Source organism: Mustela nigripes, chromosome 12, assembly GCF_022355385.1.
Source record: "Mustela nigripes isolate SB6536 chromosome 12, MUSNIG.SB6536, whole genome shotgun sequence".
NCBI classification, from domain to species: Eukaryota; Metazoa; Chordata; class Mammalia; order Carnivora; family Mustelidae; genus Mustela; species Mustela nigripes.
The window spans coordinates 140,623,151-140,649,941 of NC_081568.1; the positions used below are offsets into that span (position 1 = coordinate 140,623,151).

At 34.9% G+C, this 26,791-nt stretch overlaps 1 protein-coding gene across 2 annotated transcripts in view; it reads right to left on the reverse strand.

Moving 5' to 3' along the window:
* The window catches only part of DMXL1 (Dmx like 1), a 126,035-nt gene that overhangs the window by 19,161 nt on the left and 80,083 nt on the right, over positions 1–26,791 (reverse strand). Inside the window, exons 30-37 of one of the 2 annotated variants that reach the window (XM_059416078.1) lie at positions 23,726–23,856; positions 21,433–21,518; positions 20,059–20,260; positions 18,953–19,070; positions 15,557–15,619; positions 5,422–5,508; positions 2,214–2,335; positions 1,712–1,853 (exon numbers count right to left, since the gene is read on the reverse strand). In XM_059416078.1, the coding sequence (XP_059272061.1) occupies positions 1,712–1,853; positions 2,214–2,335; positions 5,422–5,508; positions 15,557–15,619; positions 18,953–19,070; positions 20,059–20,260; positions 21,433–21,518; positions 23,726–23,856 (951 nt within the window). The remainder of the gene's footprint in view (positions 1–1,711; positions 1,854–2,213; positions 2,336–5,421; positions 5,509–15,556; positions 15,620–18,952; positions 19,071–20,058; positions 20,261–21,432; positions 21,519–23,725; positions 23,857–26,791) is intronic. The other variant, XM_059416079.1, reaches the window with a different exon arrangement.

The window sequence follows — 26,791 nt, forward strand, 5'->3', positions numbered from 1 at the left end:
CAAGGCAAAGGCTCTGACAGGGCAATGAGCTTGATGTTCTCAAGAGACTTCTTGAGTGGCCTCTCAAGGCCACTGTAATTACAGCAAAGCAAATCAGGTACAGAATGAACAGAGATGAGGCTGCAGAGGCTGGCAGGGGTTAGATCACAGAGGACTACAAAGGCCACCTTAAGGACTTGTTTTTTTAAAGTTGTACTGGGAAATCAGAAAGTTTTAAACACCAGAGTGACAACCTAAATGATCCTTTAGAAAAGAGCAACTCTGGCCACTGTATCCAGAACACAGGGAGCAAGTGTGGAAGCAGAGAGACCAGCAAGATACTGTTAAAGGAAGAAGTTCATTGTATTCTCTGAAAGTGGAGTTGGAGAAATTGCCTGTTATTTCTTTTTACATATTTTGTATATTCTCTTTAAGTTTTCCTTTAAAAGAAGATAATATCAGTAGGTTTTAGAAGTGAATTTTAATGTATCTGTCAGTTGGAAAAAATGAACTATAAATGACCAAGACAGTTCACTTGAATAATTCCTAGATTGCTTTTCAAACTCTTCAATACTTCGAACACTCCTACCTGAAATCAGTGAGCTAGGTAGGAGGAATAAAAGACTTTAATATAAGCTCTACCAAAAATCTGAGATAATGACCTAAGTTAAATCACTAGACCCTTCTGGATCTTAAGTTTCATCTGAAAAATGCTAAGTAGGAGTAATTATAACAGCTATCTCAACAGGTATCTCAGAGCATAGTAAGGTTATACGAACAAAAATAAGGTTTTATGAGCAACAGAGGAACTATATTAATATATAATACTATCAGGTATTATTAAGGATGATTAAACATTTATTAAAATAACTACCCTTACTAATTAGTAAAAAAAAAAAAATTAGTATGTGTGTTGGTGGGGACGGAGAGGCCAAGAATAGAATTCCAAAGAATTCTATAGGAATTAGGAAACTAAAAATAACCACACCACCAGAAAGCCACTGAAAGAATTACTGGTCCTGGGATTCTATGACTCCATGCATCATTAAGTATTAATAAAAGAATCTCATTGAGGGATAAACATGGATGACAACTTAATCAGAGCTCAAGAAGATCCTCTGACAAAATACAAACAAATAACTGTGGCTATGTTCCAATAAAACTTTGCCTATAGATAATGAAATCTGAATTTCATATAATTTTTTTGTGTCACAAAATACCATTCTTCTTTTGACTTTTTTTTCTACCACTGAAAAAAGTCAACACTACTCTCAAACACGTTTACACAAAAACAGTTTGACTGACAGACTACAGCTTGCTGATACCTGATTTGTACCAATAAGTTTTAAATAATTAAATAGAGCTCTTAAAATACAGCTCTATTTTAAATTATTTTTTTAAATAATTTTTATCTTTTTCATATGAAAATACATATCATTCTTCATAATCTAAATTTATAATTTTCAGCAAGTATGACTTACTAAAAAGTTGAGGATTTTTAAAAAATATGTTTAAATCACCCTTTAACTATTAAACTAGAGGGGGGAAAAGGGACAGTTAAACACAGTATTTTTACTTTGTGTGGGGGATTTGTTTTTGTTTTTGAAGTAAGCTCCATGCCCAGCATGGAACTCAATGCGGGACCTGAACTCACACCCTGCAATCAAGTCGGACACTCAGCTGACTGAACCATCCAGACACCCCTATCCACAGTATGTTGAACTCTACATACCACAGATGCTCCTCTGCCAGTCTGTGTACTGCCAAGCCAAGGCATGTTGATTGGAGTGCCGGGATTGCTATGTGTATATGGGGTTGTACCCTGCACAGCTGTTAAATCATCACGAGCATGTATAACCAAGAAATCTTCTGATCTACAAAAGAACATCAACCGGAAGGAGAGCAACCCATTAGTTCTTCATTTCTTCCTTTATTCCTGAAAGCTCTAATATATGCTTTTGTATTTCCTTCTAAAATTTTCTTCAGCTCTTAACTCCTAACTCGGAAATAGTACTTCATCAATGTGAACAATTGCAGAATCTCTCACATTACTCTCTTCTAACCCTCAGTTCCTTTCTTTAAAGTGCCTGCCACCCCTTTTCCATTCTGTATCATATCAGTATCCACTATACTCACAATCTAGGAATACTCCTCTAAAAATCTTTTGGAAGTTATAGTTCTGTGGATATCATTTAACACGATGTTAATGAATTAAAAACAAAGTATAAAAGTACCCTTTGGTTTCCATTTCAGCATCATCATCTACCCAAGTATAGATTTGTGTAGCTAGAATTCCAGAAACATCCAGTTCTTGAACATCATGGCTTGATGCAATTGCTATGCAGTTTCTATTTGCCTGAAAAACAAATCATATCATAATTTTTAAATAAAAAAGCACAACATGTATATGGGCCACTTCTAAAAATGGAAACTACAAAATAGCCCATAGAAACTTTAGGATGCAAAAAAGACAGCATTATCACAAACGAATACTTAGAATTAATTTTATTTTATTATTATTTTTTTTAAAGATTTTATTTATTTATTTGACAGAGAGAGATCACAAGTAGACAGAGAGGCAGGCAGAGAGAGAGAGAGGGAAGCAGGCTCCCTGCTGAGCAGAGAGCCCGATGCGGGACTCGATCCCAGGACTCTGAGATCATGACCTGAGCCAAAGGCAGTGGCTTAACCCACTGAGCCACCCAGGTGCCCCTTAGAATTAATTTTAATAATTAAATCTTGAGTGTAATAACTATCCGCTTGAGCTTGGAGATATGTTTATGTTCTAAGAACTGAAGAGCATCTAACACAAAGCCTCCTCTAAATGGTAAAGCATGTACCACTTTATTTCTTCTCCCAGCACTCTCTCTCGGGTCTGCTAGTGTGGTACAATCTCCCTAAGGTTTACACAGTTCTGAAATGTGGAGGGAGGTGCTGGATAGAAGCTCTAGAAGGTAGAGAGAGATAAGGAACATCAAACTAAAGAAATAAAAGTACATTATTCAAATAAGATAGTATCGCTTTCACCTAAAGCTTTTCAGGCTTAAACAAGAAAAACAGAATTTGGGAAAGGAATATGTGAAAGATATAGGGGTAGACAGAAAAAGAGTGGGGAAAGTTTGTCAGAATAAATGATCAATTAAAAGATGGATACTGTAGGGACACCTGAGTGGTACAGCCGTTAAGTATCTGACCCTTGGTTTGAGCTCAAGTTGTGATCTCAGGGTCATGAGACAGAAGTTCAGTGCAGAGTGTGCTGATCTCTCTCTCTCTCTCTCTTTCTCTCTCTGGCTCAGTTGGTTAAGTGTCTGCCTTAGGCTCAGGTCATGACCCCAGAATCCCAGGATCAAGCCCCTCATTGGGCTTCCTGCTGAGTGGTCTGCTTCTCCCTTTGCCCTTCACCTTGCTTGTGCTCTCTCGCTAATACATAAATAAAATCTTTGGGGAAAAAAAAGGTTCTCTCTTTCCTCCACTCTCTCCCCCTCCCCCACGTTCTCTCTCTATCCTTCTTTAAACTAAATAAATAAATATTAATTTAAAGAGTTGGTCAGATTAAATGATACAAAATTTTAAACATCTATGAACTGAAAAGAGAAAATAAAAATGTTGACAGCAAAGAGATTAACATTTCCATTATGTAAAATGCTAATACAAAAACAAAAGGAAAAAATGAATACCGAGACATAAATGGAAAAAGGATGTAATGAGACTGCTTAGAGATAATTCTCCACAGGTCTCTCTGTTTCTGCATGTCTGGTGAGTGACTTACTGACTGCTGTTGGTTCTGCAGAATGGCTATAAGCCTATAGCATCTCCCTCCAGATCAAAGGGCAGGTACCCTTAATGTACATTAGAGAAAATTAAGGTTCCCTTAACTCAGTGTTCCTTTCATATAATACAACCTACTCTGTGTGCAGTTATCATTTGGCCCCCTCCCCGCCACTTGTGGTAATATTAACACAGGGAACTACAGCATAAATGCTGATATTCTGGATAATGCTTCTGTTATTAGTAATAAATCTTAGACCTTTCACAGTTCTTAACACAGATAACTCACAACTAAATAAATGGAAAAAAGTTCAATCTCATCAGCATTTTAAAATAATGGAATTTAAAGCAAAAGGTATTATTTCTCATCTATAAACTTAAGCTGTAAAATGATAATCTGGAGAAATAAAAACTAAACAGGTACACTCTTCTTGCACAGTGAACAAGAGATTTTATATAATATGTGGATGACTGTTTATTACTAATTACTTATATATATCTAAAAAAAAAAAAAGAAAAAGAAGTGAGCTTGTTTTATAGCACAGAATATTTAACATCATATTTTTTTCAAGGGAAGGAAGATAGCTGTTGGGTGCAGACAATAGCTTTCTATTTGTATTGACATATACTATACCATATATTGCACAGATGCTATAACATGAGAACTGTCTGGTTAAGGGGCTCATTCCAAACCTGCCTGTCTTCAACAGAACTAGTAACTATTCAGGGGTGTGTATGAGAGGGAAATGAGACAAAGGATATAGGGAAAGATGAGGGCAGAAGGATAGAGGAACTGTCTAGGAGAAATGAAAGGAAAGAAAGATATTTCATAGGAAGATGGAGAACCAACTGGTGAAATGATTCTGAATGCATAATGCCGTAGGGTATTTATTAAAATAATACTCAAAAATTATTTTAAAGTTAGGAATATGTGAAAAAGGAGATATACATAATTATGTATAGGGGTGTATTTGTGTGTGTATGCAAATAAAACTGTGCAGCAAGGCATTTAGGGAAGAAGGAGAAAGTGATTAAAGTAAATTCTTTATTAAAGATTTATTTATTTATTTATTTATTTGACAGAGAGAGAGAGATCACAAGGAGGCAGAGAGGCAGGCAGAGAGAGAGGGGGACACAGGCTCCCTGCTGAGCACAGAGCCCGATGTGGGGCTCGATCCCTTTTTTTAAGGAGCTCACAGACAGCTTTAAGGAACATGTTATGTAGAAGACTAAGGAATATAAAGAAGAAACTAGATACACAGCTAATGTAGCTATAAGTCAATGGGTGAGAATTGCTGTAAGTCATGTAAAAACTTGAATTTGATCTAATATTAACAACCACATTCAACATATTCATAGAAGGAAAATAAAAAACTTTTTTTTAGATTAAATGCTTTAATGTGTTGTAGAAATTCTAAAGGCTATTGCATATATAAATATTTGATATTTCTTTCTGTGTAGTAATAAAACATTACTTTATCTGCTACATATCCAATAAATTTAATTATCAAACAATATAATCATTTTATAAAATTTTTACTCAGATTGAAATTTAGGCAGTGAGAATTAGCTTTGGGAAAGAGAATTACTAATACTGAATAAGCTGACATAATAGTAGACCTTCTTCAACAATGAATACTTAATAATCAAAGAATAAAAAGTCTATGCACTTACTTTATTAACAGCAAAGGCAGTAATGATATCAGATTCCTTGTGAATTATTCTTGCTTTACCTCCAGGATATCCCAAGTCTGCTTCTATCTAAATGGAAGGAAAGAAAATATAAAAATATAGTGATTTTAGTCATAGAAAAAAAAAACAGTATATCCCAATTTGTCATTTAATACTTGCATTAATTATTTCAAGAAACTTTTTAGACATTTCCTAGCCAAAGGTACTGTTTTATATGTTAATTATCCCTAAAACAAAACTAATTTGACCAGGGAAATTTAAATTTTTTTCCAGCTTGGCTTCCCATATATAAAAAGACAGTTTATACAATATACAACTTCATTAATTATGTTCCCAATAAATTAACACAAATGAATTAACTTTAAAGGATCAAGACATTCTAATTATTAAAAAAAAGTTTTGTTTGCCCTATATCTTAGTATTATAATCCTTGGATAATATTTTATAAATATAAGAACGTCAAAAGGTAAATATTTTTAGGTTTTGCATACCAAAGAGGATCACTGTTGCTATTAGTCTTTTTTTTGTTAAACAACCTTTTAAAAATATAAGGACCATTCTTATTTCACTGCCTATACAAGAAAAGTCAAATATGGCCAGCTGAATATAGTTTACAGACTCCTAGTCTAAAACAACTTTTATTTTATAAAAACAAAAAAACAAAGAAGAAAAACAACCTGGAACCCTGAAAGGCATAGTAATTTACCCAAGTCAGTAGTCATTTTAATAGATGAATAAACAACAACTCGATATTCTTTAGTTGAGGGAAATATATCAACCTTCTGCTTACCCCAGAGAAGGTATATGCAAGGCCTTTGAACACAGAAGAGAATACTGTATAAAACTAATATTTACTAAAAATAAACAGGTAAAAGGAGGAGACAATTATTAACAGTTAGAAATGTTAATAGGATATTGCTTCATCTTATTTTACTGCCTAACCTTCAATCTTTAAAATGAATTAGTATAAAATAGTTCACAACACATTTTGAAGTACAGAAGTTATTAATTTGACAAAAATTTAACAAAATTGAGGCATCTGGCTAGCTAAGTCAGTAGAGCATGCAGCTCGTGATCTCAGGGTTGGGATTTCGAGCTCTAATTTGGATATAAAGATTACTTAAAAATAAATTCTTAAAAAAAAAAAAGAATATAACAAATACAATTCCTGCAAAGTTTAGATAAAAACATCACCAATGCTTGCCCATTGTTTGACCAACAAAAGTGAGTTAGCACTATTTTTAAAAATGGCAAATAAGAAGGCTGTTGAATGGCAAAGTTGAGTCTTAAAAGATAACCAAACCCAGGTGCCTGGGTGGCTCAGTGGGTTAAAGCCAGCGGGGAGCCTGCTTCCCTTCCCCCTCTCTGCCTGCCTTTCTGCCTACCTGGGATCTCTGTCTGTCAAAAAAAAAAAAAAAAAAAAAAAAAAGTTAATCAAACCCAAATAATCTTACATACAAACAAAACTCACGGTCACTGGATATAAAGATGTCAAATATATTCTAATCTAAAATATAGTCTGGGTGGCTCAGTGGGCTAAAGCCTCTGCCTTCAGCTCAGGTCATGATCCCAGGGTCCTGGGATTAGGGCTCTCTGCTCAGCAGGCAGCCTGCCCCTCCCCCACGCCTCTCTCCTTACTTGTGATCTCTGTCAAGTAAATAAATAAAATCTTTAAAAAACAATCTGATAACAAACATAAAACAATTTCAGTGCTTGGCAAACAGGGTCAACTTCTTTTCTGAGGAAAATCTTACCTCTGGCTACAAGAGCCTCATCAAATGTACATAATGTCAAATTCTGTAATTTTATGACAAAATCCCAACTTAATTATCTGCCTAGTATCTAAAGCATACTAAATGTCCACTACTGGATTTTGAAAAAATGGAAAGAAAGACAAATGATATTTGCAGGCCACAGAGGAATATGTTATTTGCTGGTAATGGGTAGGTGAGGGGGAAAATATTCATTTTACCTGCAGAGCTTTTTCAAACTTTACATTTATGGGAAAGAAAGCTCGAATAAGCATAAACTTAAAAATCTTCTTCATTGTGAAAATACATTCTTGTCCTCTCATTACTTAGATTTAATAAAACTTTAGTTCGTAATACTGTGGCCCCAAGATCACCTGTGTGATAATCAAAGAGGGGAGGGGAAAAGAATGTTTAGCATCTCAAAAGCTTATGCATATTTAATTTTTTAAAAAATTTTACCTATTTATTTGACAGAGATCACAAGTAGGCAGAGATAGAGGGGGGTGGGGGAAGCAGGCTCCCTGTGGAGCAGAGCCAGAGGGGGTGCAGGCTTGATTCCAGGACCCTAGGATCTTCAGCTGGGAGCTGAAGGCCTAAGGCAGAGGCTTAACCCACTGAGCCACCCAGGAGCCCCTGCATATTTAATTTTGAGAACAATAGCAAGTAGTAGGAAATGACCTTGGAGACCAGGCAGGATTCAGCATGCAAAGGGCCTTAAAAGCCGTAATAAAGAGTTCAAATTTTATTTTAAAGCTAGGAAGCCACTGCAGGGTTTAGATAATTCTGGATGTTGTGAGGCAAAGTATACAGAATGTGAGAATGGCTGCCAGATCAGTTAAGAGGCTACTTCAGCAGCTGGAGTGAGAGGTAAAGGGGGATTTGATTAGGGTAGTAGCAATGGTGGTCGTGATTGGAATCACGATTCAATCAAGTGGTTGGAATTAGGATAAATTTTGCTAATGGACTGAAATTACAGTAAAAGCTAAAAGAGAAAAAGCAAGGATAACTTCTAGATTTCAGACCTGATAACTGGGTGAGTGAAGGTACCATTTAATGAGACACAAGTGAAGAAAAAGTGGGGATTTGGATTAAGATTAGGAGAAGAAAGAAAATTCTGTGTTCAGACGTTCAGGGCAAGGTAGCTCTTAGATTAATAAGGCAAGTCCAGAGTTCAGGAAGTGATTTAAGAGTTATAACTTAAGAGCTAGCTGTGGATGGTATTTAAACCATGAGATAACATGAGGAGAAAGTAAAGACGGAGAAGAGAAAAGCTTAGAGAACTAAGTCCTGTGACACCCAACGTTTCCAAGAAAGGAAAAAGATAAGCCAATTCAAGATGGAAGTAATGACAGAATAAATCCATATTACAAGAAACAGTCTGACAGAAGAGGAAACATTCTCCAACTATGAATATTTAATCATTAAATATGTTGTTACAGAAACTAAGTGAACCAAGTTTCAAAAAGGCAGCTTCAGTCAACAATACCAAAGGATACTGAAAAACTGAATTAAAGGGAAACAGAACTGACTACTGAATTGAGCATCCTGGAAGTCAAGGGTAAGTGACTTTGACCAGTAAAATCTCAGTGCAGTGGGCTGGAGATAACAGGTAACTACATTAGAGAGGCATGTGACATTGGTGAATAGTCCATTGGGGAAGATTCACAGGGCATTCAACTGAATTGATAATGTTTTCTTCCTTAAACTGGGTGGTTCCTCCACAGGGTATCTGCAACATTACTCTTAAGTCTTCTCTGATGATTTTTAAAGATTGTATTCCTTTATTTGGCAGAGAGACATCATAAGTAGGCATAGAGACAGGCAGACAGAGGTGGGGAAGGAGGCTCCCTGCCGAGCAGAGAGCCCCATGTCGGGCTCGATCCCGGACCTTGAGCCGAAGGCAGAGGCTTAACCCACTGAGCCACCCAGGCGCCCTGATGATTTTTATAGTGAATTCTATAAATGGATTTTCCTAGATGGGGGATTACAGAAATGGGAGAGTAGCAAGATTCAAAGCTAGGTTTTTTGGTTTTCATCTGAAAATAAGACAAAATATATTTGTTTATGCTAAGAATAATCTAAGAGAAAGATAACTATCAGGGTAGAGGAAGAGAAGATAACTACTGAAGCAAAGTCCTTGGGTAGATAAAGAGGAGATAGGATCAATGTATAAATGGAAAATCTGGTCTTGGACAAAAAGTGACAGCCTATGTACTGTTAGAAAAGGCAGAACAAAGTATCTGCATATAGAGCAGAAGTTAGATTTGGGGATGAGAAGATTAGTCTAAATCTCCTGCACTTATTTTGATGGCAAAATAAAGTCACCAGTGGCAAACAGCAAGGAATACTGGAAGTTTAAGGAAAGAGGGAAAAAGTGGGGAGAATGGAAAAGAGAACAAGAAAACAAATTTACTACAGAGTCATTAAGTTTGGTTGTCAGGTGTTTAGTTTGGGATTTGTGGCTGTAAATTTCAATGCAAGCCTCTGGGGTTTGTGCTTTTTCTTTACCCATGTTCAGCTATTTGGGTGAATATGTCACCAGCTAGACTCCAAGACCTTACCTTTATGGCCCACTTGCTTACACTCCCCCACCTCTGTCCCACATTTTTTCTTCAGCTCTTCTTTCCCCCTTATCTCTTAAGTCAAGCCAAGGGAAAGCAGAACTGCCCCTCCAGCAATAGTGCCTACCTTGACAAGACCTCCAGCTCGCCCAGGCCACCCAGACCAGTGTGATCTCAACTCCCCACTTCTGCCTGAAGAGATGGACCACAGAGTTACCTCTAGGATGGGGATGATGGGATGACTACCTTTACCCCATTTCCTTATCCCATTTAGTACTAAACCTCAGCCCAAGGAGGAGCACATGCCTCATCTGCCTAACATACAACATGTGTATGGGCAGGTTTCCTTAAGGTGCACAAGTGACCTTACGCCCATTTCTACACAGGATGACCAGACTTCCCCACCTAAACATGCATTCTAATTCTAAATAAAAGGAACCCATCCACCCTTGCTCAGGGAGGCACAGCTTTGGAAGCCTTTACTCACGATCTCCTTATCTGCTGCAAATTGATTTTTCTCTATGCCATAACTCAACCGGGAGTGTATGACTCACTGAGGATGGAACTCAACTTTGGTTCAGTTACAATGGCACAGAGTAGACAAAAAGCTACATGTAAACAGGTTTGGGAATATTCAAGGCAGAGAGAGAAGAGCATAAAAGGGTTGAGGGTTTCTATAAAGGACTGATCATAATGATGGATCATGAAATCTAAGGTAGGCAAGGAAGTGGAAACACAATATGGTCAGCTAAAAAAAGAGAACTTGCATGTGCTAGGAATATAATTTGCTAAAGGCCATACCATATAAAATCATAGTAAAAAAAAACCACCGTGAATATGCTCTTAATGTAAAAGTTAATGTAAACTTTATAATGTAAGGTTTCAGGCCATGCTTTAAAATTTGATTGGGCTGGATATGTGAGGAAACAAGAATCTAAATACTAGTGCTAAAAGAGATTTTAAGAGATTATGCAGATCAAAAAGTAGACACAGAATTACCATAGATTCCAGCAATTTCATTTCTGGGTATATAACTAAAAGAAAAGCAGAGACTTGAACAGGTACGTATATATCAATGTTCACAGGAGCATTAGTCAAAACAGTCAAAAGAAGCAAAGAACCCAAATGTCCATTGACAGAGGAATGGCTATACAGTTTATGCGACGTATACAGAATGGAATACCAGTTGGGCTTAAAAACAAAGGAGATTCTGATACATACTACATACTACATACTACATACATACTAAAAAATAGTAACCTAAGTGAAAGCAGCCAGTCACAGAATGACAGATACTGTATGATTCCATTCATACAGATACCCAGGGCAGGAAAATTCACAGAGACAGAGAGACAGATCTGGCTGGTGGGCCAGGTGAGGTGGGAGGAGAAAATGGAGAGCTACTGTCTAATGGGGACAGTGGTTCAGTATGGGAAAATGAAAAAGCTCTGGAGATGGGCAGTGTTGAGGGCTACACAACAATAGGAATGAACTAATGGCACACAACGGTATGCTCAGAAGAATTAAATGGTAAAGTTTATATGTATATTTTACCACAATTCAAAAAAAAAGAAATTTTATACAGGACCTGATCTAAATAATGTTCAGGTTCCACAGAACTTCCTTTAAGAACTGAAGAAGAGAGGACCACAACAAAGTAAATCCAGGACTTTACTACTATTTAAATTAGAGCAGCCAGCATGTTTAAAACTATCAACCCTAATTTTATACATTAAATAAAGAAGGCTTCAAGGATGTAAGGAGCTCAAGGTCCCATAATAGATCTACAGAAAAGCTGACCTGAAACTCTAGGTCTCATTGGTGATTTTCAGCTACTATCACCTTCTACAATGTGAAGGTGAACATTATAAATTACTTCAGCACTACTCTAATGATATAATAAAACAAAACATAAAGTAAAAGGAGATCTAAAGAGTATCAAAGGAATATTGCAAGGAAATCGGACGCTTGCAAGTGAACATAAAAGAACACCAATACTCGAAATATTAGGAAATAAAAATATTCAGGAAGTAATTTTGTTTTCAAAACTAGCAGAAAAATGAAAGTTGACATCACCATAGATTTTACTGTGTATTAAAAAATAGGGGACTACTATGAATAACATTATACCTATAAATTTGACACTTGAAGCAGATAAATTCCTTTGTTTTTAAATTTTTATTTATTATTTATTTTAGAGACGGACAGAGTGGGGAGGGGCAGAGGGAGGGAGAATCCCAAGCAAGTTCCATGCCCACCACAGAGGCTGACTACGGGTTTGATCTCAGGACCCTGAGATCACGACCTGAGATGAAATCAAGAGTTGGACATTTAACCAACTGAGCCACCTATGCACCCAGACAAACAAATTTCTTTAAAGACATGGACTACTAATGCTCACTCAAGAAGAAATAAGTAACAGATATAGACTTACCCTATATCTGTTAAAGAAACTGAATTTGTGGATATAAAAGACCAGATAGTTTCTCTGGTGAATTACACCAAACACTTAAGTAAGAAATAATACTAATTCTACACAAATTTTTCTAAAAAATTGAAGAGAATATTTCCCAACTCATCTTGTGACTCCAGCTTTAGTTTAAAACCAAAAAAGAGGGGCGCCTGGGTGGCTCAGTGGGTTAAAGCCTCTGCCTTCGGCTCAGGTCATGATCTCAGGGTCCTGGGATGGAGCCCCGCATCCGGCCTCTCTGCTCAGCAGGGAGCCTGCTCCCCTCTCTCTCTACCCGCCTCTCTGCCTACTTATGATCTCTGTCTGTCAAATAAAATAAAATCTTAAAAAAAAAAAACCCAAAAAAACCCCAAAACCAAAAAAGAACTCCAAGACATTAAGAAAACCATTAACTAATATTCCTCATTAACATAAATGCAAAAGTTCTTAACAGAATTTTTGAAAGATTTATCTTTAAAAAACAACCAAACACACACATCATGACCAAAGGAAGCTTGGTCAGAGAATGAAAGGTGGGTTTAATATAAACTAATCCATCATCCTATTTAGCCATATTTAACAAACTAAAATAAGAACCACATGAAGACCTCAATAGTAGCAAAAAACAAAAACAAAAACAAAAAAACCACCAACCTAAAAAGCAAACAAACAAAAAACCCCACAAAAAACAAAAACATGTGACAAAATCCAACATCTATTACTGATTAAAATCTTTCAACAACTAGGAACAGAAAATCTTCCTCAACCTTATAAAGGATATCTAAAACAATCCTAGAGAAAACAGCATACTTAATGATCAGCAACAAAATAAAAATGTCTGCTTTTACCACTTCTGTTCAATAATGGACTGGAAGTTCTATTCAGTACAGTAAGACAGTGGGAGATCAGTATAATGATAAATAAATCAATGGTCCAAAACAAAATCCATGATACATTTATGTCATTTGGTTTTTTTTTTTTTAAGGGAGGAAAAGGCAATTTAGTGGAAGAAAAGATAATCTTTTCAGAACACAGTGGTGAATAACGAATACACAGATTAAAAAAAAATTAAGGGCAATCCATACTTTGTGCCATATAAAAAAAGACTCAAAAAATTTTTGGTAGGATTTAAACAATGCCTTTGTGTTGTGATTTCTTTGTAGGGCAGAACATTGGATTTCTTTTTCATTGGAAAGTTGCAGTAATGGAAGTAATCTTCACCAATTATAAAACTCAAACTAGAGCAAAGCAGGAGAAAATCTTTGTGACTTTAAGCCAAAGCCTTCTTAGATATGACACCAAAAAAAGGATGTCCATACACAGAACAGATTTTGATGAGGTCCATTGTGTCCATTAAAAACTTCTGTTTAAAACAAATTGTAAAGGGGGTAAGACACACAATAGAGTAGGAGAAAATACTGGCCAATCAGCTATAACTTATATTTAGAATAGAAAAAACAACTGTTACAATTCTATTAAGAAAACAACCCAATTAAAGACACATTTGAAAAGATACTTCAACCAAAAAGTCCTACAAATGATAAACAAGCACAGGAGAAGATGCACAATGCAAATTAAAACCACTACACACCTACTGGAATGGCTAAAATAAAAAGGTTGAGCATGCCAGGTAGTGGTGAGGAGGTAAAGCAACTCAGATTTCATGCACTGCTGCTGGGGGGGGGGGGTAAAATGGTACCAGCACCTTGGAAAATACTTGAGCAGTTTCTTAAAAAGTTAACCACACACCTACAATGTAATCTGCCCTTCCAGTCCTAAGCATTTGCACAAGACAAATGAAAGCCTATGCCCACACACAGAGACTTGCATATGACGATTCTGAACATTCTTAATTTGAAATAGTTCTGAAATGGGAAGAGCTCAAGTGTTCACCAACAGGTACAAAAATAAATTATGGTACAGCAATTCAATGAATACACTTCAGCAATAAAAAGCAATGCATTACTGAAATACCCAATATGGAGGAATCTCAATTATGCTAGGGGGAAAAAAGACATTGTGTGTAATTCCATTTACATAAAATTCTAGAAAATGCAAACTAATCTATAACATGAGGAAGCAGACTTGTAGCTACCTGTAGAGAAAGAGGGCAGAAGTAGGAGGAAAGGAGGAGGAGGGAGATTAAAGTTTTGGAGGTGATGACTCTATTTTTTTTCTTGATTGTGGTTATGGCTTAGTGTATACATATGCCAAGATCAAACTACACTTTAATAAATTTGTGCAGGTGTTTTAACTCAGGTATACCTAATAAACCTGTTTAAAACAATTCTGTTTTATTTAAACATTATTTAACAATGATGTTAACACACCAAACAGAATGACTACCTTTTAAAGTAGTGTGATTACTACAGAAATACCACATACTGATTATTAACATCTTATAAATAGTGTGAAAAAAAAATCCTTGGATGAGAATTCATGATAATGTACAGACTAGTAATTAATGATTACTTAGGCAAGAACTTACTGTTAAATGATTAAAAGTTTCAACTATACTCTTTTTAAAATGCCCAAAGGTCAGTAGACATTTCCAAAGTATGAAATGCATAAATTTATTTTGCCAAAATTTGAGTTATAATGTACACTTGACAGCTAATTAGTCCTTTTTATTACTTGCATAGAATTATTTTTCCTATTTTTACCAAAAGATTTTCTTAGAGAAAGAATTAACAGTGGGAATTAGTAGCCTTAAAAAAATATCTTTGAGAAAATTTTCCCCTTAAAATTACTTTGTTGAGAGGGACTTAAAATCAGAGTAAGAAACACACGAGTTAAATACCAACTTAATAAAAGTCATACTTGAATGTATGATCATGGGACATGTGGGAGGTACTTCATGATTATACAAATTCCTACAATTTTTGCTCTTGATCTCAAGTATTATGAGACATTATTATATACAAGGCAATGTGCTACATGCTATTCCTATCAGAAAAATAAATGTTACATAAGAGTATTTGATACATTTTAAGGAATTAACATCACAGGAGAGAACGTTAACTTCAAAAGTGACACTTGTAGAAATAGAACAGTACCACTATAATTCTATAATGGCTATTATAATTACATTTTATTAAGAACTTCAGCTGTATTTACTCAGAAAAATCTGTAGCCAAAACAGGTTACATTCAACTCCCTTTAAAATTGCATTCTCTTATTAACAAAACAAATAATTTTTATGATTGCATATTTGTTGAAACCAAAGAAGAGTAATCTGAGGGAACAACAATTTAACTACGTTGGAGACAAAGTCCAGTTCAAAACTAAAATGCAAACAGTTCGTTTTTCTTGTTAAAGAATGCAATTTCTAATTTCAGTTGAATGATATTTTGTACCTTATTCATGTTTGGCTCCTCCATCATAGAATTTTTGATGGTTTCACAGTTGTCCTCTAATGACTTCATCAAGAAAGAATAACCACATGACAAAGAGTAAAGACGAGATATAACATGCAAAATACTGGGGTATTTTTTTAAATTATATTTTTGACCGAATTTACTAGAAAACAATACTGGACTGAGTTATTACCTTTTAAATATCATACATCTTAAAAGAAGCATGTATGGGGGGCTGGAGAAAATTTAATGCCTCAAAACTCATTAACCACTACCATAAATTTTATTTCACTTCGAAAGAAATTTTAACCGACTTAACTGATTTTGAAATGCTGACATTAAAGCAACATTGAGCCCACAGTTCTAATGTTAAAAATTTCAAAGCTACTGGTGCCACAGTACTCTAACCTGATAATTAAAGTCAACTTGTTCTTCTTCATACACTCTACTATGCCTTGCCTCCATCATGGTATCTCACTCCTCAAGAAAACCTCCTGATTAGAACATTTAGAATTCAAGGTTTCTAATTCTTTCTCTTTATTTAGCCAGAAATAGTCAATAAATTGCTTGAAGGCACACATCCTTCTTAAAAGGGGATATTAGCATTTGTTAAAGAAGTGATTCAAGACCTTTAGTTCTCAGAAAATGAAAGAAAAAAGAAATATTAAGTAGGGAACAAAGACGATAGCTGTCAAGTATTTTTTTCTGGTTGGAAATTATTTAGATATAGTCTATCTGCAGCTATCTACATTTAATTTCAAAATAAATATAAACTGGAAAGACCTTCTATTTTAAAAATATAGTATATAAAAAGAAAAGATCTGAGGATATACCAGGATTTTAAATTTTAACATCAGATGGAGAAAATTTCATTTTCAAGCATGTAAGGAATAAAGAAACAAACAGCAGCAGTCTCAGAATCCTCCCATCCAAAACCCTGGGCCTGTTTGGCATCTATTTACTAAACACCTGAAAAGTCACAGTGACTTGGACTCAAGCTACTTAAATACAATTATCGTTTTACAAAAAAAGAGATGGAAGGTAATTCTGTTAATAACAAAAATAAGCTAGTCAACTGTAAAGATTAAATAATATTATATTAATTCTATGAAGTTAATATTCTTTTTAATTCTACCCAATCTATGATTCCCCATATAAATTTTTCATTTTCATATTCCCTTTATCAAAATATCACTATTTTTAAGAATATCACCATCAAGAATAAAACAATAAAAAATGAAAATAAAATTTAAGAAAGAATAAAGTGGTAATAACTAATTTCTAGTAACTACCATTAATCATGCCAGGTTTTAAGTAAGTTAGATTTACTGGTCAAAACATAGCAGATTAAGGGGTATTTCACTTATTTTGCAGATAAAAAACCTAAAATTTAGCTTACTCATAATTATAAAGCTTTTAGTCTAACATCCATAAGCATGTTTTTGATTAAAATAGTAGCACAAAAATAACTTCAAAATTTTCTCAACGTATCATAAAACTCCTAAGAAAACTAATAATAAAACAGCAAAGGGATCAAAAGGTGTACTTAAACTTATTTACCTGTTCTCCTTCCTTATGCATTTTGGCTTATGCTACTCTTTTCCTTAGTGATACTATTCCCTGATTTAGCTAGAAAATCTAGTGGTATAATAGCTTCTTGTTTTGTTTGACAGCTATTTAATTTCCCAGATATAATGATTATATCAGCAGTAGAGAAATGTTTTTATTTTTACACCTATATTAATCAAATACGGCCATGTTTAAAAAAAATATTTTGTAGTTGAAATTATGCCAACTTTCATATTCATATTATAAGCTACATCAAAAAAACAAAGAAATAACAGAGTAAACATACTTTTTATACAGAATAATGTGGCAGGGTTTTATAAATTATTGTGAGAATGCTTTAACTTCTGATACATTATTTGAGGCAAGGATATATTTAAAATAAAATAAGGAACATTACCTTATCAGTAAATACACCTAATTAATTAGTTTCTGATCCAGTACCTTTTAAATTTTATTTATCCCCAAATTTTCTTGAACTGTTTAATGGTAATTCATATATGCAATACTTAAGATATATCTTATATAAGGTAAAATAAAAATACTTCATTTGTATTGTATCTATTTTATCTATTGATGACTTAGTTTTCAATGTCACACTAAGGTACACAGAAGTTTTCTAAGTTAGCCAAAAATTATGTCTATTTCCTGGCTTGGCTAATTCAAATATATAATCTGGCAAAAACTAAGTAATAGTGCATGCAGTGGCCTCTTATAAAACAGTGTTTAAACCAAGAGGCAATGAAATCTATGTAATTTTCCCTTGTATTCATTAAGATTATATGACATCTTGCTTTTTGCTAACTTGTCTTTAAAGAAACCATTCTGATGCACAGAACTTGTTGAGTCACTAAATTGAAAGTGAAACTAACATATGTCCACTATAATGAAAAAATTAAAAAAAAAAAAAAAAAGAACGAAGTTAGCAAAAAGAAGCCATTCCATTCCCTTATTCCTCCAAGTGAAATACCTTCTTGTTTTCCCTCCCACTTCCAAGCCATACAAAGCTTGCTTTAAGTCAGTTCAACTCTTCTCAAATGTGATCCACAGACCAGCTGCTGGTCTTGAACCTCTTTGTTACTAGTCCATGAGGACGTAAGGAATTACTACCATCACCAAGTCCACTACTGAGTTTGGCCAGTATTTTTAAATAGCAATATTGACCCCAAAAAAGAAGTAATATGTTAATTTACATTCAGGTGCAAGTTCCCCATATCATCCAAATGGAACTTTTTAAAGCAATGAACTAAATGAGAAAAATAATCATTAAATGATAATACCATAATATAATCAACTACAGTAAACTTAAAAATTGTGTTTACAAAATTTCATTAAGAAGGATAATCAGCAAAATAATAAATTAAAAAAAAGAAGGATAATCAAAAGAATAGAAAGAAAATGTACATATTTGAAATGTTCAAATGTCTACCAACCTAGTTTCAGTTAAACTTGTAAGATAAACTTCTTTTAGTTATCATACAAAAATCATGGGGAATTTCTACTTTGTCTCCCAAACAGGCACTCATGACAACTCAAAACACAGCAAACAAGATGTAGAATCTTCACACAAACAGTATCTTTTTGGGCGGGGGGGGGGGGGGTTCCAAATACATCTGAATTAGTTCCTTTAAATTAACTTGATTTGGGAAAATACTGACCCCCTCTTTCTCCTTTTCAATCACTTTTTCTATTTACTAACTGCATAATAAATGTTTATGATATAAAAGTGAGCTTTTTAAAAGTCTGTAAAATGCAACTTCTTTTTTTATGGTTACATAAGAAAAAAGACTTCATTAATACTAGAGTAAAAAGGTTTTAACTTATACAGACCTCATTTAGACATCTTTTCTTTGTGAATATATTTCTGATAAAGGTTTCCTGAATTTCTTCCTGCTTCACCAAGTACTGCCATAGTCTCTTCACGGACAGTGCCAGATGGTGTTTGGATCTACAGGGACAGGATACTTAATTATACACTTTGAAGATTTCTGATTAACTTGACTACATTCCCTTTGTGCTCTATAAATATTTATAATAATAAATTAACTGGGATCAGACAATACCACTGAGAGCACCAGTCTTCAAACTTTTTCTTAAAAAACGAGACGGTAAATATTTTAGACTTTGTGGGCTATCTTTCAACCACTCAACTCAGTCACTGATAGGAAAGCACCCAGAAGAAATATTAAAATCAAAGGGTATGGCTGTGATCCAATAAAGCTTTATTTATATTGCAGCAAAGCTGTAGTTTGCTGACCCCAGGAACATAATATCTACTAAAAACAGATCACTACTAGAAGATATCTAAAAGCAGAGCTACTCAAATGGCCTGTGAACACATACCAGTCCATGAACTCTGTTCCTGATGCTCTCTAAGGTAAGAACTTGCGAAATAACGTAGATCAACTATGTCACTAAGCCACTAAGTACAGTGTATACTGAGTTAACATTTTGTAGCAAGACTTTATTGATGATGCAAGCACTGCATTGATTTATCTTTTCATGCAAATGCTTCATCTCTTCATGGATGATAAAACAGCTTGCTAACTAGATATTATGAGCAGCACTGTTCCAGAGTGGGAGAAGTAAACAATGGCCCACAGGTCAGATTCAGCTTGCCTTTCATTTTTGAAAATAAAGTTTATTGGATCACAGCCATGTCCATTTGTTTACTTATTGTCTATAGTTGTTTTCACTCTACTCTGGCAGTTTAATAGCAGCAACAAGGACTGTAGGTCCTCAAAGCCTAAGGCATTTACTCTCTGGATCTATGCAGGAAATGTTTGCTAAGCCTACAATATACATCAAAGACACAGATAGGACCCAAGAACTGCAAAGCAGACAGAGGAGGCCTTAAATATTTTTAAAGTACTAATTGATAACATTCTGAGTTAGTAAAACTCTGACTTAAAAACAGGATCCACAGGACAACCTACTTGAAAGGAGTGTTTGTAGGTTCCAGCAAAGCCTTATGGCGGAGAATTGCAGGACCCCCAGACAAACTCTCTTCAGAGGTATGACTTGCAATATAGTTTTGAGGTGGCCCGCCATGGATTTCAAGTCGTCGGAGAAGAACTTGCTCCCAACACTGAAGAGTTTTTAAAACCGCATGACAAAGTGGTGAACTAACTGGAAGCTCTAAAAAGAGAAAATAAAAATGATCCATGTTTGTCTTCTTCAGTGAAATGCTACAGTTGATTTTAAGAATGACTGAGACAGATATTTTGGCAGAGGAATTGTGTAGGAGAGTGGGGAGAGACCTCCAGAGGCTCAAAAAAAAAAAAAAAAAAAAAAAAGAAAAAGATGTAATAAATCTCTGTTTCAACATAATTAGGTAGCCCGGAGCAACAGAAAAAAACAGTAATCTGAGTCAAAATTATACCACAGTTTTACTACTGTAACTTGGAATAATATTTATGACTTATGATGTAAAGTACCGCTATATCGATTACTGCTTTTGGCTCTGATTTCACATTAACGAATTTACCTGAATATTATGAAAATACGTCGGAGAGGAAAAACAATTGCTTTCAATCTTTGCATCAGCCCAATGTCTATATGGTATGTAACTAAAATTTATTTAGAAAATTAAAACACACAGAAGTTAAAAGAAGTTAAATAACACTTAATGGGAAATTCAGCACTTTCTACTTCTGTATAATTTCATTTTCCTGATTCCTCACTCCACTTTCAACTTTTAGCTATTCTTGCTATTCACCTCCAAAAATCTAAGTAATACGCCTATCCTGTGAATTCTGGATTTTTCCATTTTAGAAATGATGTACTCACTTATTACTACACTATGGAATATAAGAATAAACTACTCTCCCCATCATTCTGGTATAGTCACATAATAATTTTTGGCAAAATTGGTGTTTTTGTGTTTACCTTGTTATTTATAAATACAGACCACAGCTGGATCATGCAGTATGCTATCGCTCCCCTTTCTTTCTGTGCAATCTTTTCTTCCCCTGGAGTTAATAATCACAAAGCTTTTATATTTGCTTCATTTTCTTGGTGTCTACTGCTATCAAATCCCCCAATACCTCCACTAGAGGTATAAATAAAGTCTCAATACAGTCAATCACATCAGGTTCAGATCCCCTGCTTTCTTGGGACATTGTCCTCCTGATGGCACCTAACAATATGATAGATACATTTATAGAAGGCTGGTCTGGTTAAAAGAAACCTACCTTCTACAACAGGAAGTTACTAAGGTTTTTCTTGACTGCTTCAAAAAAAAAAAAAAAAAGCAAAAACGGTCATTCAAAAGCAATGGGAATAGTGGTTCATGTTAAGATATACATTACCTGCAAGATCATGACCTGCAAAGGGATAGAAGGTCTTCAAATTGTTGAGCACTAACTGCACCATTGCCAAGCGCATCAATGACCAACTAAAAATAAAACAACAGTAGATCTGTTAAAGATTTACTCAGGGTTTTAGAAGAGTATACCACTCTTTAATCCAACAGTTTTACTATCAAGAATCTACTCTGCAGATATGCTTCCAGAAAAATAAAACCATATATGCATGCAGTTACTCATGTCAGCTTTACCTGTAAGAGCAAAAGAGCAGAAACAACCAATTATCCGCCAGGAGAGTACTGGTGGAAACACTTTGGTTTTGAACCACAGATAATAAGGAAGCCATAAAAAAAGAATGTAGAAGAATTCTGAAGTGTTAGTATGAAGTGAACTCCCGTATGTATTAATAAATAATCAAATCACAGAACACTATATATACTATGCCCCTGGTGCCTTCCATGTAAAAAAGCAGAGAAATAAGGTTTCAAACACCTACAAATACGCTTATTTTGCAAAGAGAAGGATAAAAACAGAAACTAATAAAAATGGGTATATGTAGAGAGTGTAGAAAAGAAATAGGTGAAGACAGAAATGTGAGACTTCCAATTTCACATTTTTATATTTTTTTTATTAAAAAATAAATTTCAACTTTTCTTTTAAAGTGAAAATTTATTTCTTAGAGTACTGGCTTTTTATTACTTTAAATTGTATATATAGAGTTAACCGTCTTAACTATTTTTAAGTGTACATTTCAGTGGCATTAAGTATATTCAACCATCACCACCATCTAATTCTAGAATTCTTATCTTGCAAAACTGGAACTATCCCCATTAAGTAATAATTCCCCATTTCCCCTTCTCCTAGTCCCTGGCTACCAATATTCTTCCTTCTGTCTCTATGAATTTGACTACAGTAAACAACCTATATGTGGACTTATACACCACTGTCATGATATTTGTCTATTTGGGACTGGCTACTTCTCTTAGCATAATATCCTCAAGATTCATGCACATTGTAACATTTGTCAGAATTTCCATCCTTTTTTAGGTTGAATACTAATCCATTACATGAATATACCACGTTTTGTTTATGTATTCATCTGACAACAGACACTTGGTGCTTTTATCCCTTGGCTATTGTGAATAATGCTATTATGAACATGTTTTCTATGAATACCGACCCCATTTTTTTTTTTAGCATATGTGCTCATGATGCGAGCATGGTTTGTACAAATACCTGTTCAATACTCTGCTTTTAATTCTTTCAGGTATATATTCAGAAGTGAAATTGCTAGGCTATATGGTAATTCTATTTTTAATTTCCTAACTACCATAATGTTTTCCATAGTGGCTAGACCATTTCACATCCCCCCGACTTAGTGCACAAGGGTTCCTATTTCTCCACATTCTCGCCAACACTGTTATTTTCTGGTTTTTGGATACTAGTCATACTAAGGGGTGTGATGTAATCTCCCATGGTGGTTTCAATTTGCATTTCCTTAATGATTAATGATAGCATCTTTTCTTGTACTTATTGGCCATCTGTATATCTTCTTTTCAAATAATTTGCTTGTTTTTTTAATTGGGTTTCTTGGTTTTGTTATTATTAACTTACAGAGTCTGAATGACTTTTAAGACATGTAAATATTTTATATATTAAAAAAACAAAATTGGGTCAAGTAAAAATCTTATAATAATTCTTCTTTTCAATAAAGGAGTATTTATTTCATTTTCATTTTCTCTAATACACTACTTATCTCTTGTGGTATATTTCTATTTTTCTATCATACCATTAACATACAATGTTTTAAAAAGTATATACACCTTTCAGAGATATACAACGTATCAAAAGGGACAAGATAATATCCTCTTATGCATATATGTAAGGATAAAGCAGCAATGGAGCTGAGGGTGAACATTCTGAACATTCATAATTTTTATAATATGTGCAACCCATTTTTAAGACAGTAATCATTGGTATCTTAGGGTATTAGTATTATACTGAAAAGATACCATGTTTTCTAGGCTAAAACAGTAGAGTTTGTTGATCTAAGGGAAGCAAAGAGCAAGGAAAAGTCTGACAGCATTTGTGAGGACCAAGTCATGGATAATAAAAAACTAACTCTGTAATTATTCTTAAAGAAAGGAATTTAACAATTTCATCTAAATAAATCTGAGTTATAATGTGTGATGTAATTCAACAAGCTATCAATTTCAAACACGTTATTTTCAAAAATATTATGTATATAAGCCAAGATGAATTTTTAAAAAGAAGCTTAAAATTAAATACTCCATACCTATATGAATTTGAATTAGAATGTTCTTGGAGATGGAAATCTGAGGCTAAAACATCATCATCATCGTCATCACTTTCCAGACTTTCCTCTGAATCATATTCTGCTCTACTTTGGGAAGGGGGTAGAAAAGGCTAAAATAAAAAAGGTACAGATTCAACTCTGCAATTTAAAACATTCAATTATATAGAGTGTAATATTAGCAATTTATCCCATTTTTCAGATACGTCAATGTAAAAAAGTAAAGTAACCAGTACTCGGCTGCTTCTTTTTTGACATTCTATGCCTTCAACCTCACTTTACACAATTCTCTTATTAATTCAGACATTCAACAAAAAATTTATCAGGTATCAATGTGTCAAAAAGTATACTTGCCATAAGAATTTTTTTCTTTCAAGTAGGCTCCATGCCCAGTCTGGAGCCCAACATTGGGCTTGAACTCACAATCTTGAGATCAAGATCAAAGCTCAAGAGTCAGATGTTTAACCATCTTGGTGGCACCCTTGCTATAAGGATTTTTTTTTAAAGACTTAAACAGTCACTGCACTTAGAGAGCTTACCTTTTTATGGAAGAAAACAGACAAATAACAGAAAACTAAATACAACTGTATTTAGTTGTGCCATACAGAAAAGAAGACAGATGGGATTGAGAACATTAACAAGAACTGACATAAGGTGATCATGAAAGGTCTCTTAATAAAGCAGCACTTAAGTGAGACTGAAAGCACAAGAAATAAGCCATAGAACGAGAGGGAAGAAAAGCATTTTAAGCAGTGGAAATTGCAGGTAGAAAGGTGTTAATATGGGAAAAAGCTTGGTATGGAAAGTAAGCGGTTTGACAGGAGCCCATAAGCAAGAGGATAAGTGTTGGGATGAACACTGAAGACAATGGAAGGAGACAGGTGGGGAGGGTTTTTGTCGGTCACAGTAAAGAGGGTAATGGAATGCCACTGGTGAGTTTTAAGTAGAGGGCAGGCATTGAGATTTACATCTTAAGAATATGACTATGCCCACTCCCTTATGAAAGAAAAACTCAAATGGTAAGACTAGAAATGGAGACAAGAGTAACTAAGTAAGGCAAGGGTTGACTGGTGAAACCGCTCTAGAAACATAAAGATGGATGGAAAACCAGATGGACAAAGTAGTACTTCAGCAAGGCTTAACTTTAAATGGAATTGATTTTTCTCTTCCTCATTCTTGAAGCCTACTCCCACCTCTGCCTTGACTTGTTTTTCTATAGAATCTTTTGTTCTAGGAATTCAGTATCAATGTGGACATCTCCCCAACCTCAAAGTATACTTAGTCGAGACTCGGATGGCTGGCACCTGCACTAGTCAGATAGCACCTTGAAGACATGATGAACAGAGCTGGTAGCTCAACCAGATTCCTACCTAAACTGCCCAGATCCTTTATTTTCCTCTAAAATTCCCACAGCCTTTTATCCCAGGTAGGTCAGCAGTTTTGAAAGCAATGGCCAGCTACAGCCTCCTTCGCCTGGCAAAGCAATAAGATTATCATTCTTCTTTATCCCCAAACTCTGTCATCACGTTATATTTTGGCTCCAGAGCACAGAGATTGGTTTCCAACAACATGGAGGTATGTGTTAGTGATGAAGATGGAGAGAAATAACACACTAACTGTATATTTTGGAGAAGCGCTGACAGATAGGCTGATAAGTATGGAGAGCAAAGGACACAGAGGAAAAAGACTATTTCTAGGTTTCTGACTCAAGCAACTATTAGAATGAAGATGCTGTTTACTAGTAGGAGAGAATGGTAGTTATAAAAGGGAGGTGTTGGACAAAAGAAATATAAAAAACCCAAATGTTGAAAGAGATCAAGATTCACAGGTCAAGTTGAAAAGGAAGGATGAAGAAAGGACCATGGAAGAATAATAGTAAGGTTAGGGGAAAAAAACTAGAAGAGAATGGCATTAAGAGAGAATGACATCAAGGAGGAAATGGCTGCATGTGTTGAATATTGCTAAGAGGTCAAATGAGATGATGATAAAAAAGTTTCAGTTAGGGGCACCTGGGTGGCTCAGTGGGTTAAAGCCTCTGCTTTCGGCTCAGGTCATGATCCCAGGGTCCTGGGATAGAGCCCCACATCAGGCTCTCTGCTTTGCGGAGAGCCTGTTTCCTCCTCTCTCTCCATGCCTGCCTCTCTTGCCTACCTATAATCTCTGTCAAATAAATAAATAAAATCTTAAAAAAGAAAAGAAAAGAAAATTCTTCAAAAAAAAAAAAAAAAGAAGAATTTGTTTCAGTTATATGTAACAACATGGATGCCCCCAAATCTCAACAGCAGCTTCAATGAGGTAGCTGTGTCAAAAGTCATACAGTGCACAACTATGAAAGGGACCCAAGATAACAGAAAAAAAAAAATAAGTGTATAGTTTTAAAAAGCTGAATGATAACAGGAAATAGAGAAACAGAGTACTAGCTGGAAAAAGTTCTGGGATCAAAGCAGGATTTGGAATGAGAGACAGTAGAGCACACTTCTGTCCTGATGGGAAGCAATCAATAGAGATGAGAGTCAAAAGTAGAGAAGAAAAGCACAGATGAGATTCAGAACAGAACAGAAGTCTCTGATAGGAAGGACTCTTTGTCCTTATTAACAGGAGGAATGAAGGAATGAATAAGATGGGAACAAGTGTAGTTATAGCTTCATGACAGGATGGTAAGAGTTTTAATGCCTTTCAACTTAGAGTTAAGAGCGAAGATGGAAGAGGTAATACAGGAAATCTGAAGTTATAAAATCTTTGGTGTAGGGAAGACCAGTAAAGACACATAGCAGGGATAGGAGAAATTCTGAAAGAGCTGAGAGAGAAGCTCCTAAGTCCTCTCACCAGAAACAACAGTAAAACTGTACAATGTTGTAAAAAAATACCCACTTAAAGATACTGGATCAATTGATCAATGCATACAACCTAGAGAGAAGCATTTATTCAAGAGAAATCAACTGGAATCTCTGGAGAAACAGTGAGAGCCTGGCATTTTGGTCATTTTGGTTGGGCTGCCGCTACTCCACCTGGCCACTCTGTGCTGTAGGGCAGTCCATGAGCACCAAG